The sequence below is a fragment of the Strigops habroptila genome, chromosome 7 (genome assembly GCF_004027225.2).
Source record: "Strigops habroptila isolate Jane chromosome 7, bStrHab1.2.pri, whole genome shotgun sequence".
In the NCBI taxonomy this organism is placed as follows: domain Eukaryota; kingdom Metazoa; phylum Chordata; class Aves; order Psittaciformes; family Psittacidae; genus Strigops; species Strigops habroptila.
Genome location: NC_044283.2, coordinates 61,439,194 through 61,457,430, shown reverse-complemented (window position 1 = coordinate 61,457,430; position 18,237 = coordinate 61,439,194). Strand labels below are relative to the sequence as shown.

The 18,237-nt window shown below is 35.5% G+C and overlaps 1 protein-coding gene across 4 annotated transcripts in view; it reads right to left on the bottom strand.

Moving 5' to 3' along the window:
- The window catches only part of LRBA (LPS responsive beige-like anchor protein), a 395,208-nt gene that overhangs the window by 234,814 nt on the left and 142,157 nt on the right, over positions 1 to 18,237 (bottom strand). For all 4 annotated transcript variants that reach the window (XM_030491547.1, XM_030491551.1, XM_030491549.1 and 1 more), the window contains one exon: positions 736 to 902. In XM_030491547.1, the coding sequence (XP_030347407.1) occupies positions 736 to 902 (167 nt within the window). The remainder of the gene's footprint in view (positions 1 to 735; positions 903 to 18,237) is intronic.

Sequence of the window (18,237 nt, the reverse complement as noted above, 5' to 3'; positions counted from 1 at the left end):
TTCTCTCATGCTTATTATTCCACTGCATTCAAATAACAGTATCCCAATATCTATGTTCTAGTCTAAATATGTTCCAGTTATTCTTAAGCCTTAATTAAGGATGTACTACAAGGACTTGAACTTGAACTTTAGATTTGCAAGTGAAACTTTAGCTGTGACTTGTGCTAAAGAAGTTAGACAAGTATCACTGTAATGAAGGTATGTACTGAGAATTCCAAAAGGAAAAATAAAACTACTAACACGGTAGTGTTTTCGCCTTGAAACTACTACTGCAAAACTCATGATTTCCCTCTAACTTAAAAAGATGGGGTTTTGTTGGCAGAAATGAAAAAAGGTTACTAAGTTGTGGTTCAATCTTGAACCATATAATGCAGTATGGAGAAGGCTAGTCGTGACTAAAGATTTACTTCTAAAAATTATTTCTCAAATAAACGAAGGGGTAAAACTGGATATCCAGAACAAATTGTATCACATTGTTATAGCAAAATTTAAAGTCACAGGAGAATCACCACGTTTTTAACTGCTCTAACAAAATACTAGTTCTCTGACATTCACCCATACTAAACACTGGCACATTTATTTTACCTTTTTTATATATTACTTTGTCTTTTAAAAGAGTGAAAAACCTTGCTTACCTTTAAATTTGATCATGAGACATTCACTCACATTACCAAAGCATAGCTGAGCATAGCCCAATTCTCAAAAATATTTTAAAACACCTCCAAAGTGTTTTACCTTGGTGCAGAGCTTCCCCAGGCTCCATGCTTGTCTGTAAGAATGTTGATAATTTTCTGTATTAGTTGAGTTGCAGTCACCTGGTCTCGGTACTTCGCTGCCATTATCAAATGATGACACATTTTTTCTTCTTCACGCTTGTCTGCAGAATACTGGGCACACAGTGACTAGGAAGAAAACAGAGACTTTATTACTTTGCATTTTAATTATAACATCCAAAGGAACTTTGAAGCACTTAATTACTTATGTAAAACCCTTGAGAAATAAAAATGAACCCCATTTTACAGGTTTGAGAATTGAGGCACCATGCAGCTGCCCACAGTCAATCTGTCCAGAAAGCCAAGCAGAGGATTTTGGTTTGTCACGAATTCTTTAACCACATAGCATACACATTCAGGATTTAGCAAATACCAAGAGGTTAGTGCCCTGATCGCATAATAAAACATATAGGTACAACCACTTTTATTTTATAACAAAGGACATGAATAGCATTATAAAAACAACAAGACAAGTTTAAGAATAATGACTGGCAGCTAGCTGACCACTCCACTTCCATGACTCTTCACTGGATTTGGGTAACCAACTGGTTCATGTTGTTTGTATAAAAACTAAGGAGAAAATCTACATATCTTCAGATAGAAGACAAAATGCATATGAAGAATGACTTGATCTTTACCAGAAGGCTTCTTGAAGTTGAGCACATTTGCAGGTCAGCATAAGAAAGTTAATCGCTTTCCTAGCTGTACTGCACCTCTTGTACAAGCATCTGTTTGCCGAGGTACCCAACACCAAACACTAGCAAATAAGAACTGAAGTCACACCTACAAACAGAACTCAAAACCAGGAAAGGTTCTTTGTTACAATCTTTTCTTACAATTTTGGGTATTGTTGATCTGAAAATTTGTCTGTTAATATAGAAGTCAAAAATCAGAAACCAAATTTGTATCACCCCCTCATCAAACCACTTTCCATGGAGACCCACAACAAATTCAAATATCGGTAGAAATAAAAAATGCTTTTCTCCACTTCAGAACTCTGTTTCTAATTTCAGTTTTCATCTGGCAATCCCACAGATCGCATATGCCAGACAAAGCATTTCAGCCTTTGTCAATGATTGGATTATTCTATGATCTAGTTAGTAGAATGGACACAAATGTCTGCCTAACAGCAAAAAAAATTGCTCTTTCTTTGTGAAGCGCAGCTGATGCAGACACTAGTACAATTATTTCTTAGAGCTTAGATAACAGCACAATATCATAATGCATTAGAAAACTGCTGCAACTAAAAAAATAGGCAGGCTGTCAATGTTCTTTATGTATGTGTATATATAAATATATGTCATATAAAGTGAGAGAAAGATAGGAAGAATATAGAATAAACCACAAGTATAATAAAATCTGGGGTTGTATAGATTTTAATAGACATCATATAATAAAAATGTACTAACAGATCAATAAAGAGCTATTTTAACAATTTTAATACATGTACAAATTTCCTCATAATTTTCCCCACACCTTACAGCAATACTCACCTGATGAACAGACATCCAGAGGAGTGAAGAATGAGCAGCTGACTTTCCAAGTTAATGAGATATCAAAAATTGGCTTTTGTACTCCTACATGAAGCACTCTGCCACCCCTCTTCACAAAAACACAAGACGGCTAAATCATAATCAACACTAAACAAAGATTTTTCTAGCTTTTTATAACTACAGTTATCTTTTCCGACACATTAATCTATTTTGCACCCATGATGATTCTGAGTTGTTTTCAGCACTTTGTAAATGTTTCATAAGCTGTTATTTTTAAGTTGCCTGAAAGGGCAGAATTCTGAAAACAAGTGTATAAGGTAAGCTAAGTAGTAAAATGTTTTAAAGTGCTCTTTAATGGATCCTCCTTTACAATTTGAACAGCAACTTTTCATATCTGACATAAAATCCATAGATATAAATCACATTAGAGGGTTATTCTTTCCCCATTATCAATCTCTGTCTCTTTATGGAACATTAAAGTCACATTTGACCTTAAAACATGATAAAATGGAAATCAAACTAGAATGTTTTGTAAAAGATATAATGAACTTGTACCTCTTTAAAAAAAGTCTCTTTATGATGTAATTTTGAATGCATCCTTCATTAAATACCAGCAAAGATTTTCAAAGTGTAGCTGTGACATTCAAATGAAGGAAAAAATGGTATTTTATTGTCATGACAACTTCCATGAAAAAAAGAATCAGCCTGTTACAAAACAGAAATGTATAGGACTCCACTTTTCAGCAAATTCAGCATTTAATATGAACAGAAATTCGCAATTACCCACCAAAACTGAGAGACTCCCACATGCAGCAATCCCATAAAATTAGAGTATCACTCCAGGAGGAACTCTTAAACCATACCACGCTCTTTACAATACATATTTTACAAATAAGAACAGAAAGAAGCCACAGTTCTGCCAAATATCTGCCATGTGCATGTATAATTACTAAAATTAGGAAAGTTTTGCAAGAATAATCTCTTTGATCATACAGGTGACTTGTCAATTGCTCAGTGGCTCCTACCCACAACATATGCCAGATATTCAGCAGAAAATACAGTATTTCTTCCCCTCCCTCTCTCAAATAATGTTTAATACAGGAGTTAAAGAAAACTGGGTCCTCCAAAAGAAGTGGAAAGAGACCCATCCCAAAGTAGCCACTAGCCACTAGAATTTTTTGAAAGGACTAAAAAGTCTCTGTTTTTCCACTGTGTTTTTTCATTTTCCAGATGCCTTCAGGTTCACCTAATCCACTACTTTGAGAGATACAATACTAGGAAATAGAGGGGTACATGTTAATACTTCACAATAAATCCAGATCATTCCGTTTATGTAAAAATAAAAATTCAGCTTAATTTTCTGTTTGTGCACAAACTCAAAAATGTACTTTTACAGTTTTAATTCTTCATTATTGTTTGATCTCTTACACTTATGGTAATGCATCCTCTCATGCTTGAATATGGTTTTACAACTAGATATACTGTTGAAAGTAAACTAATTTGTCACTTCCACAAAGCACCTCCACTAATGCTTTGGCCTACCTAGTTTATGTTATCTGTTTGGGCAAGTAATGAAAGTATAATCACAAAAGTACTGCAGTCACACTCACAACGAAACAAAAAACACTGAAAGAAGAAAAAGGTATTTTCATATATACACTCCACAGGTTATCTATAAAAAGTCTGCAATTTAGCAGCTGTTGAAAGTTTTTCAAAGGGGAAGTGTATTAAGCAGAATCCTTTGACACAGCACAGAGCAGTGGGAAGACCCTTGTTCTCTATCCCTTCACCCGTGATGGAACAAAAACTTTCTCTATTCCATTATCAGAGTGGAACAGGGTTTTTCCTCTCTCCCGTTACTTGCTTGGACAAGACTGTGGGCTATTTGAACATGCAGGTTATCTAAAGATGTATTTTTAAGGAACAGTAGTTCTAAAGGACCAGCAGGTCACCCAAAAGGTTATTGAAATGAAAATACAATACATTCTGTATGCAGAAAATATTCCAGAAATACTATTGCAAAATACTGACAAGGTAAATTAGTCTATTCTGCCTGTCTATATATCAGTGAAGAGGAGGATTAAACTAGTGTTTTCAGAATTATCTTTGATCATCATAAAAATGTTAAATAAAAGATTTCCTCGACACACCTCTGCAGTCCCAAAATTACAACGAAATGCTTTTTATCAAGTACAAAAAAGTTTAACAGTGTAGAGTTTTAAAAGCAATATTGCACCTTTTATTTTCATTCTTCAACTCAGAGATCACCGAGTGCTTTTACTTATGCCAGTTCCTTTGTCTAATCTGGCTAAAAGCTACTTTCTTTGTGAACAACCTGTCTCAGAGGGTGTCATTTAAGAGGAAAAGTCATCCATAAGATAACATGTAGTCTTGCCACTAATGCAAATTCCCTACAAATAAGGATATTTTAGTAAATGAAGGAGCTCTTCAATCCTCTGCTTTCACAGATCTTTGCACTTGACCTTTGACCTGAGGTTTAAAGTCTGGACTAAAAATGCTACCCAGGGAAATCTTACAAAGACTCCTGAATAAGACTTAGAAAAATGAAAGCTTAAAACCTCAACAGCGAACAAAAGTCAACCAATGACAACGTCTGACAGCCACCGTCAATTCTGAAGTGATGCCTCTGTCATCCAACGACTCAAAGTATTGATTTCTCTCAGCATGAAAAAAGCTTCAGCCAATGAAATAGATATAGCATCATCCCCCCGATAATAGCCATCAAGGTTAACACCAGCAGAACACTTATCAAAGTATCTCTTCTATTTCTTCTTGTTTTAATGGACTGAACACAATGCAATGGCTTCTCATCTCTACAATCCATAGTTTTCCAAACCTCATTTATTCACTTTTCCAGCTTTTTATCTGATTTGAAGATTAAAAAGAATCTGCATCTAAATCCAGTATCTGTAATACAAAGGGGGAGGAGGGGAGGAGGTTGATTTTGTAGCCAGACATTCCTGGGAAGAAAAAAACAACCCCTATGCATTTAAAATCACAAGAGGGGGGTGTGAGGTGGGGTGGGGTATTGGAAACCTGCAGTTGACTTAGATCAAGTCAAACACAAACTGGTAAAACTATGGTCATGACCAGAAAAAAAACCCTACCACAATCAGTTTGGGTTAGTGATTAGGGAGAAATGCAAAGATCTCAAGAGACATTTGGTTTTAATCTGTGCTGAGTCAACAGCTTTATTTTTTACCTTTAAGTCTCACAGTATTAAGCTTTAGTAAACCCAAAAAAATACTGCAACAGCAGTTTTACTTAGATTGCATCTTTAAAATGAACTCAATTTAGTACCATAGGTAAATGAGACAAACTAACAACAGTTCAGCTGGATATAAAACCAAATGACAGTATAAATCAAGACTAAAGAGCAGAGACAAATAACATCAGAATTTTTCTGCAGTATCCATTAGTACCACAGACTTATTTTTTTTACCTTTTTCTTTGATGCTTATCTAATTGATATTATTTGTGTTGCAGTAGCACCCTTGGATTACAATCAAAGACAAAGCTTTACAGGAACAAGCAAGAGCTCTCACTCCTTGCTAGAAACTGGGATTTGCTATATATGCCTACATTATTTCAATATTCCAACTCTCTAAGCATCACTGCTAACCACTGGCATAAACAATATGCAGAGGCTAACGTTCTTTTTGAACCCAAGAAGCCAGTCCTTACCGTACACATGCCCAAATGTTTTGCATTCAAAGTATGCACTAGGATAGACACTTTTCTCCCTATCTCTTTCACAAATCCACTTTATGTCTGCAGTCCCTTTGTGCTATTCGTGTTTTAAAACAGGCTAAGATCTTAAAAACACCACAGTTGGACATTACATTTGAGATCCCTTGGGCCACATCTTCTAAGTACATGGCATTTTTCAAGCTAGAAATCATCAAAGTACAACTACCCTATGCTCCAGAAACAGGAGAGCTCAGCACTTCTGCATAGGTAGCTCTGTGCTCTTAGATATTAAGCAAAGGAGCCAGTGATGATATTTTAAGCCATTTCCAAACCACACTGCATCAACCTTGTAACATTTAACTGCTTTAACACCACTGCCAAGATTGGGACTGCATTCACTAAAGAACTTCTAGTCCAATGCAAGAAATGAATTAGATCCATGAACAACTTCTGGAACTGACAAACTCAGTCACTCTATAAGGAACTTCCACTCTGTCCAGCAAATGAGACATATGCTTCCATAATCTAAAGATTCACTACTCATCCTTAGAGAGGGCCAAATTAACGTTGCACTGCTGTGATTTTGCAAAACTAGTCAATATTTGTTTTTGCAATTTTTTCATATCATTTCTACACAACAAGTTTTAAAAAGGGGAGAAGGGAAACAGCTTTTAATCAGATGAAAACACATATACAAGTCTCAAAGTGGGCCAAATGAAAAGACTTCTATCACTTCAAGCAAAGCAAAGCAGTATTTGATTGTTGCCTTGTCTGCAACCTGTAGTTAATGATGTGTGAGCAACCTATTACTGCCAGAAGAGAAACACAGTATTTGGTTCCAGACTCCAAAGGTGCAGTGGATTTGGCCTAGGCAACTGTCCCAAATCTATTTTCAGTCTTCCCCAGCTTTTCTTTCTGTTCTTCTCTTTTATCTGCAGGCTCTTTCTCCTATTACCCACCCAATCTTTGCCTTTTGTTGTTGCTGTCATTACCTTACTCTGGCAATAGCAGCAGGACACTTCCTCCCCTCTGTACAGTATGAACACTAAGTGGCAGTAGGGGAAATAGTTATCATCCACTGCAATGGTGAGGCTGTCAGCTCAGGAAACATTTGCCAAGTAAGTCTTGCTGTGGCTTTCAATCCATTCTTCAAGATCTTATGAAAATCTTCCTATGACCAGGGGCCAGATGGCACATCTCCAGTAAACGCCAACAAACTAAAGCTCTGAAATTTCCTCATTCATCAACTGTGACCACCACCTCTTCCATTGTCTTGTTCCACTGAGGCACAGTAAGGACCTTTGTTACCTGTAAGGTAGGCAGAAAGTAGTCCAGCAATTTTGGCCCCAGCAGCCAAATAATTACTTTTTTAGGATTAAGATTTCCAGATACCCTAATGCCAGCACAGTTCTTTTACAACTTACAGCACCAAGACTTGGCACATGAGTGACGCTTCAGCAGATTGAAAGTCACATGCAGTTCAGATGGCACAGCTAAACTTTAAATTGAGTCTCTAAGAGCAGGTAACACACTATCGAGTATTTTTGAACAATGCAACTTACTAATTAAGCCCTTAAAAGGTACAACATAAACAGAAAATTTTCACAAATTTTGTGTCAAATGAATTCTGAATAATTTTTCATAACAGGGGAAAAAAGTATATTTCTGACAGTGGAGAAACCAGGAATTCTCAATGAAATAAATGTTTTAATTTGGAAACATTTTGCCAACCTTCTTTTCCAAAACAAGAAAAAGGTAAATCTTGGAGAGCACAAAGAATGAAAAAATGTAGCCAGAATTACTCAGATGTTAAGCTGACAAACTGAAAGAATTTGGAACCTTACAAGGTACAAAATACCTTGCACCATTTTAACCTATAAATGTGGCTTCAGTCTCTGGCTGAAAAGCATTTTCACGAGTTTAAATTCTACAGCTACCAAAGACACAGCTACAAATACTTAGTTATATTACTATTTCACACATGACTTACGCTAATTGTCTCAACACCTACCTTACAGGAATGTGTATTCCTATGTACAACTCATTTTTATTATTATATGAGTTTTTATATGTAGAATACAATGCAAAAATAATCAACATACCTCTGTTGATTTTGTTACATATTGTTTGATATTCCTGCTACATCACACTCACTAAATTTCCTTATAAATTTGCCAAACACATGCAAAGCAAATTCATTTCCAGCCAAAATCTCCACATAAACAGTTTCCAAGATAATGTAAAGTTCCAGATTTCAAAAAACGAGAAAGATTAGCCCCTTGAGATATCCCTGCAGCCTGGGGTCTGTGTTTCTGTTTCTATTTTCTACGTAGCTCCCCTCAAGCCCTTTTCAGCTTTCTCTGTTTAGTATCTTAGTTTAAGAGCACAATTCTGATTTTAACCCAGGAAATAAAGAAAGTATCAAAATATACTAACTCACGAACAAAGAACACAATAAAAACTTGCATGTGAGATAACAAGACATTTAGGCATTATAGTTTCCTATCTTGCCATGACCAGTTGCATGCCAATGACAAGCACATCTCTAATAAGCTTCAGTACATCACATACCAAGTTGGTTTCAGACCTGACTCGGCTCCTTAACATGTCACTTAAGGTGCTTAATAAATAAACAAATAGATAGATGATAGTTTGCCTTCATATAACTTTGTTCTGTACTCTGATAACAGAATCAATGGTATATTTTAAAAGTATTCTACCCTGTATAGTAGTCTAGTACTAGGCATTGAGAAGAAAGGGAAAAGTGGTACATCAGCACACAATAAAATCAATGTATACAGAGGGATACATAATAGTAATTAAGGCAGATGTAGGAACCAATCACCTATCAATCTGCACCAGCCACAGGAGCAGCTTTAAAAGTGTTCTGTGCCATATTTGAGCAACCTGATCTATGGGAGGTGGCCCTGCCTGTGACAGCGGGGTTGGAACTAGATGATCTTTAAGGTCCTGCCAAACCAAACCATTCTACAGTTCTATATTTGGCAAATCTTTTATGAAACCTCAGCTATGAAACATTCTGACATGAACACGAACTCACAACCTAAAAAGTAACCCATCTGCCCTTCACCAGCTTCTATCATGCTTGCTCCAAATGCTAGTTTAGTGGCCTTGATCTCTGACAATTCAGGACCTTTTCGGCCTCTCAAAATGGAGAATGATCACCTTGACTGGCACATATCCTTCAGCAACACTGCTAAATAGGAAAAACGTGTTTGCTGGCAATGTATTTCCTTCCCACATACAGAAAAATAAATCCTTTGGTTTCTGCTATTAAGTCACTGCACCTTCATCTGTATTTGTGGAAACATTTTAATTTATTATTAAGAGCTCTTTCTTTTCGTCGAAGGAATTTCAAATTACTACCAGAGAATCGGGGGGGGAAGGGGGAGGGGAGGGGGGAGGAAAAAGAAAATTGAGAGGGGAAAAAAAAGGATTACATAGGATTTTATTCAAAACAAACAAAAAAAAAAAGACAAAAAAATTCAAAAGAAAAATAGCATGCTCAGTGCTGCTGCTTCATAAGTTTCTAACTTAGACTCCAAACTTGCTCTTCACCTTACGGTAAGCCTCTTTGGAGACCAAGTATTTTAAAAGCAGGATATTTTGATTAAGATGATGATGAAATGGCACAGATTTATAAAAAATCTAGAAGCAAATGGATTCTTAAAATATGGTCTTTTATAGCAGTTATCCTTAAAAACATTCCTTCCTTCATTGCTACTTACTTTGGAAACATGTTAAGCAGTCACAATCCCAGGTTTAGCTTAACCTCTGCCTTTACTTAAAGCCTCCTGTCAAAATTCTTATAGCATCAAACTATGAAAAGCAAATTATTTCAACTTTATTTTTCCCCTCTCCTTTTTTCAGTATCCCATGTTTTGTATTCCATTCCAAGTAGCGTATGAGGTTTTTCCTTTGTGATTGGTTCTCATGCACTTATATAACACAATTTTGGACTTTCAGAACAGGATGAGATAAGTATGAATAGGTTTCAGTTTTAACTAACATTTCTTATTTAGAAAAAGTTCTACCACTCTTGAAAGGTTAACATTTGGCTCTAAAAATGGCAAGGTTTTTCTGTCTGGTTGGCTTTTTTCAATGGTACGAGGGTGTTTTCACACTACACCTCAATAACAGTTATCAGCATTTGTTACAAACAGCTGATCTCCTGGATGTTGCTGTAATGGCACAAAACAGATTACACAGTACAACTGCACAAATTCTGCTTAACCAGATTTCACTAATTGACTTTAATTCAGTGTAAAATAATAAACTCAATAGTCGGACCTTGTTATGTTTAGAGCACAATAGCTACATAGGATAAAAAGGCAACACAAATTCTAGGGATGATTAAAACAAGAATCTGAGATGTGATGTGAATTAAAGTTCACTTATTAACATTATGGGTATAGAAAGAAAGTACAGGCACTAATCAAAATCACCAGCTTCCACCAAACATGCACAAAAATGAAAGAAACTAGTGAAATGACATAAAACATGATATAAAACACGATATAAAACACGTGACAGTTATTTGACATACCAAAGAGCCATGTAACAACATTTCTCAAACAGTTTAACAGCTCCAGTTACACTCTAGCCAATAATCTACCTCTATCTACTTCTAATACTCCAAATTCCTGAGTAGCTTCAAACAACCGCCATTCAAAACGAGCATGAACAACATTGCTCCCTCCTCTGCTGATGATCATATGAAATTGCCTTGGAAAACAGTGTTGGTGCAATGCCACGATAGGTGATGCTGCCTTCAAGGCTATAAACAACAGCTTACAAACAAAATATTTGGAATTTCTAACAGGCCTTGTAGGAAAAAATAAGCAAAAATATTTCAGAAGTCAGAATATCAGCACTGCTCATCATTATAGTCACTAACATTGCCTTCCAAGCCCTACTTCCAGGAGACAGCTAAATATTGTCTTTGAAGATGGCCAGAAATCTTTGAAGATGAAGATTTAAAAGTGAACTAATAACAGGGAGCTAGAAATGTGAGCAGGAAAAAGGTGTGAGGGAGAAAAGTTGTGGAAAGGAACATATCAGGAAATGTATCTCTGTGTGAAACAGAACAGAGAGAAAAATTTGTTTTTCTGGATGTTGTGAGTTTTTTAAGGATTAAATCTGCCACATCCAGTAGGACTTCAGAGTAACAGTGAAATCCAGAAGTCTCTAAGTCACCTGGGACCTTCCCCAACACAGTGATCACCAGAAGAGCAACTGAACTGCCTTACAGATCTTCCTTTTTATGATCTACAACCATCTCAAAGGCTCAGTTTTCTCCTATTTAAGTCAAAGAGAAAAATCAGTAGGTGAACTCATTCTGTAACCATTTCAATTAAAGAATCAGACAAAGCAGGAAGAAAATTATTTAAAAAAATCTATTATAGTGATTCCCATTTAAAAACTAATACAGGAAAGTTAAGATGAAAAGCTGGACTGCAAAGCAGTGAGATGGAAGTGGCAAAGTGAAACGACCTGTCAGTTCTGTTAAGAATTCTGATTAGTGCTGTCTTGTGCCCTTTCCTGAAAAGTTGTAGAAGATCTATTCAGAAAAAAGAGGCTACCTTTATAGAAGATTGGGAATGCCATCCTTGGCGGGGTGTGGTTTTTCAGTTTTCCACCATCTCCCTCCCTGAATCCCAGACAGACTTCAAAATAAAGATAATTTTAGCAATTTAATTGTAAAATCTTTCTTTACAGAATTACTGTCTCTTTTCAACCACCACTCATGAAGGTACTTATTACAGCACAGTCACTATATTTTGTATTGAGAATAGCATTCTCAATGAAAGGCTAAAGGTTTCATTGGAATGAGAAATACCAATGCAGGAGAAACTATATGCATTATACTACACGCAGTATGTTGCACAACTTCCTCACCATTAATATTCCAACAAATGAAAGAGAAAAATACTCTATGTGACTAATATAAATAATACTGAAAACCTTACTGCAAATACTTCAGGCTCTACTGATGAACTTACCTTAATGATGAGATGGGGCCTTAACCCAACAGCCTGAACTCAGGTCAGTCACATGCAGTATTTGCAACTGAGATGCTTTTGCCAGGAACAGTCAAATGAGACAACAAATATGCAGAAACAAACCCAGAATATAGGGAGATATTTTACAGGTTTGTAATCTCTTTCTTCAATTCCTGTTATAAACAGACTTCTCACATAAAAACAATACTTTTTAAAATTAAATTGTATTTGAAAGAATATTCAAGACTACTGCCAAAAAACTGCCAAATACATCTGGGCTAAAAATGACAATACATTGGATCAAAAGTTAACACCCATTTAGCAATCAGATGCATATTTCATCCTTAATGAAGGCCTGAAAAGAAGAGTTCACTTTATTCTGGATGCAGGTATCAAAGCAGATCTCACAAAGCAACATAGGCACATCATCTAAGGATCTTTTTCACATTAAGAATCCTATTAGAAGGAAAACACTAAAAGGTAATTGAATTTCCCTCAGTTATCTTCATCTCTGTCAGCTCCTGCTACAATAACTTACTCTCCAGAGCAGAGATAACTCAATTCTGTCCAGCAAGCATATGTTATGAATCTCCAAAGCAAACCTGTCTAAATCATTCTGGTCTTCTATCAAGGTTGGCTGTGGATATGAACTCTGACAGAAAGCAAACAAATTTATTTTTATCTTTTCAATAATTCACTTCCCTGTGCCTTGATGGAAGAATCTAAAGACGTGTTTCCACTAATTCTAGAATTACAAAGACTGGTTAAAAATATTTTATCTGGAAGTTAATGCTATTATAAACTGTTTGACTCGCCATTCTGTTTTAGCAGAAACAAAAAAGTGTGTAACAGCAGTTTCAGGCTTCTGTTGGTATACAGTAACTAAAACTACCCTCTCATGCTGTAATTAACATTTTTTTCAGAATGTTTTTGACATTTATATTTTCACCTTCAATGGAAATATTAGCTGTACAAATAATAACCAAAATATGCTCTTATTATTTCATCAAAGTTCTTAAAATATCCGTAAGCGTAAATACTCCACTCACATAAGCAAATTGCTTTGATTTTTTAAAAGTCACATTTTAGGAAGGCATAATGACTTATCTATACCAACATCACAAAAGAAAAGCAAAACAGAAAGCAGCCAGAAGAAGGGTAAATGACAAGAATCAAAAAAGCTCCTTCTGGAAGAAGATAAAATACTAGTTAAGGTGCTGGTCAAACTAACACTAGCCGTACAATTCCTGTCAGTTTGTGACTGATTCAGGCTGTTCAACATATATGCAAAATAAAAAAATCTGAAGAATGAGTGTATAATGAAATTACAAAGTTCCCTGCTGGTACTAAGCTATTCAGAATTGTATAATCATGAAGGAGCTGTGAGGAACTGGAGGAGGAGCTTGGAAGACCAAGTCATTGTGGTAATAAAACAGAACAGGAACTTCAGAGTAGATAAAAGAAACGGAGGAAAGAATCTAATTATCAATATAAAGTGATGGACTCTCTGTTCGCCTTTATCTTCACTCCATTTTATCATGAGACGGCATTATCGATGACATAGTTCTATGAAATGATCAGCTTGGTACAGAATAATCAACAAGCATGCAGGAATCAAAGAATTAGAAACCACCCGAAAGAACACAGAAAACATTGTGTATTTATAAACTCTTGGTGTGTCCACATCTGGACTGTTGTGTGCAGTTCTGGGTCTTCCACCAAGAAATGTGATAGAACTGAGAAGCATTTTGGAGGGATTCAGAATTGGAATCACTGTCAGAATAAATTATATAACAGTAGCATTTTTCATGGTGGGGAAAAAAAGAAAAGAGACAATTCAGGAAGGAGAATTCTGTAAAATCATGTGGTATGAAAGGCCCTTTCTATAAAGGTGAGTTTCCACAAACAGGTCCTATAGATTCTTACAACATTAGATGGAGAGAGAGTCACCAGGAAAAAGCAGGCCAAAGAGATGGAGAGCGCATGCTGAGATGATCTTGTGTGAAAGTTTCCCAAGAGCTGGTAAACACTAGGGACCAGCAGTCTTGTTGAACCTGCAAAATCTGATCAATTCAGCATACCAGTGGTCTGCTGAATTTGTACACCACCATTGGTACATGCTAGGACCAGCAGCTTGTATGACTCAAACAATATCCAAGGGAGTGACAGCTACTCTTAGTAAACAAGAAATCCAGAATTGTATATATTTCTCCATGAAGCAAAGGACTTTCTGCCAGATTTTGTGAAGCTATTGGAATAAACCCTTCATTATAATTGTTGGAGTCAGCCTCCCAACTGTAAGCTCCAACTGCAAATGTGTAAGTGATGGCATTGTGTGTAGTTATCAGCCATTAACAGTAACAGCTTTATGCTATTAATTACAACAGTATAATAAACAGAAGGTGTTCCAAGAAATACTGGATGTGATTCGTGTTTCCCCTTCAACCTGACTCACTGCCAGGGAAAAGACATTTTACAACATGAATGAAACCAAGATGCCAGTACAATTTGCTGTTACCTCAGTCTAACTCTTTGCAAAAGTCTATGTGGATTCAAAGTTTTATTGGGAAAAAATCCCTGAAGAGTTACTAAGTACCTTAGTGATGGACATCATTTCTGGCAAACGAAAATCAGCAGCCTGGGAAAGCATTACTATGTTTGCCCTTTGAATAAACTCTTCCTTAAGTATTCACAGTTTGCAGTAGGATAATAGGCTTGATAATGAACTTATCAACACGATTAGTCTTGCTCATCCATGTTGCAGTAGGAACCAATTGTCCAAGAACAGAGAATAGAACTACTAGGATGATCTAGAGCACACACCACCTTAGAAGAAAAAAAGCCTAGAAGAATAAAACTTAGTGTAGCAAAATGAAGTGAGGAGATGTGATGAATGATAAAAAAGTAAAAATAAGAAAAACTGAAGGAAAAACCACATGTGAAGCCAAAAGATAATAATCATATAATAACAAAGAAATATATGCTGAATACAAGCATAAATAAATTAGGAAAAGTTTACAACTGAGCAGAATTTTTAAGTCCAACCTACCAGCCAGCAAGAACAGTGAAAAAAACCACCTTTGAGTATTCAGACCATGAAGATCTTTCATGACCTTGTCAGCACCAATATCGGAATTATTTTAATACATTGTCTTTCTCATTTAGATCAAAGCAACTTCCAACAAAGCACATAGGAGAGATGTGACCTGTCACCAGTGTTTTTTCTTCAAAGCTGAACAACTCCTAACACTGCTGTTAAAAAGGTACATAAGTAATGCAAGTTATATTTGGACAGGAATTTTAGAATAAAATCTCCAATCAAGCACAACAGGATACTTGCTTCGTTAATGCTAGAAATTTACATTCTATGTACACTGTATTACTTCAGTCAATAGAATTTTGTATTTTACTTTCACTGCCTGGCATGAGTTACCATAAAAGTCTGTACATGAATAATAAACAAGGTAAACACTACTGATTTATTTTTCATGAATAGGTGAAAACAACAACATTTCTGGTGCAAATATCTGATTTGAAGCAAGAAATTTCTTAGCTAGTTATCTTAGTTTTCATATTACAAGCATAAAAAGATGCAGGAAAACATGGAAAATGTTTTTATAGACAACACAAAACTTGTACAATATTAGGGGTTCAAATGAAATATATGCCATTCATCAAAAGGCTTTCTAAAAGACCAGAAAAAGCTGGAATTGTTCAGCTACAGAGAAAGAAGGCTGTAAGAAAATGGCATTCTTCAAGAAGACTGTTCAAAGAAGGAAAACAGAAAAACATGTCAACTAAGGACTGTTAGTTTTAAAAACAGAAGGAAGCAGGCCAAAAGAGTTTGAGGAACACTTGCATAAGAGCATAAAAGGCAGTAATAAATTATTTTTCAAACAAATCAGGAGCAGTAAGCCCATTAAGGTGTCTCTGTAGAGCTAATAGAAGATGAAAGGATAAAAAGAGCTCTTGGAACACGAGACCACCAAATTCTGCTGATAGCTCTAAGTAATTCAAGGTAGTAAAAACAACAAACATGAACAAATGCTAATACAGCGACCGGGAGATAAAACAATAAACGAAATTCATGTAGAAAGCTGCAAATTTTGTCTGAATCGTGATCTCTGCCATCTGGGTAAAACCAAGAATGAACCCCTATATAACTGCACTGTTCTTACACTTGTCCCTTGGCATGTAGTATTCAACTCTGTTAGAATAGTGAGTTTGATGAACTTTTGGTCTAACCCAATACAGATGCTCGAGTCTCAGAAAACTATTCATCTGCGAAACTGAAGAACATTGTTAATGTAAATTAATTTTAAAAGGTACGGAATTTCCAAGTGGATTGTGTTAACATCTTAAATTATTTTGGATTTTGAATGCTCTAAATAAAGTTCAAGTTATTAAACTTTACTGCCAAATTGTTTCCTATTCCAGAAACCAGCAGAACCTGTGGCTCAATAATACTCTAATAACTAAGAGATGTTCATCTGACTATTTGAGTAATTCCCATCACAAGTCAGCATTCATAAAGAATTATCTGCAGTAAGCAGAACTTACCTAAATCCTGCACATATTAATGTAAGACTAGACATTCACATTCCTGTGCTTGTTTTGCTACCACATGACCTCTTAGAAGTAACTTCAGTCATTGAGGTGGAAGATATATTCCATAGTATAGATTATTATATTTTACTCACTTCTTACTATGTATAGTTTTACTTTGAGAATTACTCTTTCAAAGTCAAGTAACAAGTCTGAAACTTAGAATTTGTAATTAAAGAGAAAAAAGAACAGAAACCAATCCTAATCAAGTGTTGTTTAGACACTACCTTATCTATGCCGATGAATCTCGTAAGCATGCGCTAATTGTCCTTTTGGATTTTGTATGCTTCTTAGCATAGAGTATGATTTGAAATGCTCAACCAACCAATATAAACAAAACAAAAAAACCAACACCCTGTCAGTCTTAAAATTATGGATTTCACACAAACACACAAAAGTTAAGATGCACTGACACAGCAAAAGATAAGTTCAAAGAGGAATATCTGTTCCCAGTCTAGCAGAAGATAGGTTACAGCAGAAGCACACAATGCTGCTCTCCATTCTTCTAATTACCTCATTTTCTTCATCCTATGCTGTTTCAATTCAGTCATTAAGTCATTTTATATGAAATAGCTACAGTTATGAATTTGATTTCCTTATTCAATATGATTTGAAAAGCCCAATAATATATTAGTAGTTCTAAAATGAATTTTTTTCAAGATACTTCAGAAACAATATTATTATATCTTTGATAGCTCTTAAACACAGTCCTGTAATGTATTTTGATTTAAAATTGAGATATAACAAAAAAAAAAGTCTCAACATTCCAGTGTTAGCTTTCATATCTTCTCCTCCCTTCGCTTATTAAAAGCACAGTGAAAGAGAAACCACAATTTTTCACTTGTCCTTTCATAATCAGGCAATACTTTGTCCCAACACTTCCCAGAGCACAGGGAAAATGTTATGATGTTCAAATAGAAAATGAACTTCTCATTTTAGTATCCTTTGCCTCACACGAGACAATGAATCTCCAAAATTGCCACCTCAGGAATATAAGAAATATAATTTTCCAGTTTGGGACTCATCATCATATTGCAGCAGAAAAAAGCAGGTTAATCTTCCAATGGAAAAAAATAAAAATAAGATTTCTTCCATGCTCAGCACTCTGTTGAAGAGTTTATAATATGTCAAAAAAAAGTGTTTAGAAATGAAGTAAAAAGTTTTCTTCCTTCTACCAACAGATGGTGCTACACCGCCTAACCTGCCCAATACAAAGGACAGTGGTTATTTAAAAATCTAAATTTGAGAGACTTAAGTCCATTCATAATGAAATATGTAAATCCTTATTTTCTGTGAGGGTACATCTAACATCCTTTGTGTTGCCACATTACATCTCATCGACTATAACTTTGGGTTACATTACTACAGGACACCTATAACTTGCGTTATTCATTATCTTCCTATGGTCTTTAAAGACCCATTGTTGATAACCCACATTACTAGACAGAATGCCCATTGAAAGCATTCCAAAATCTTTTGTTCTAATAAATAAGGTCATTGCCATTAAGTATGTTGAATAACAGTTCATATAAAAGGATATTGCAAGAGCCACAGAAAAATTATTTGATGCATAAGATCCACAACATAAGCAGCTCTTATTAAAAACACTAAATTATATGGAGAGTAGGGACC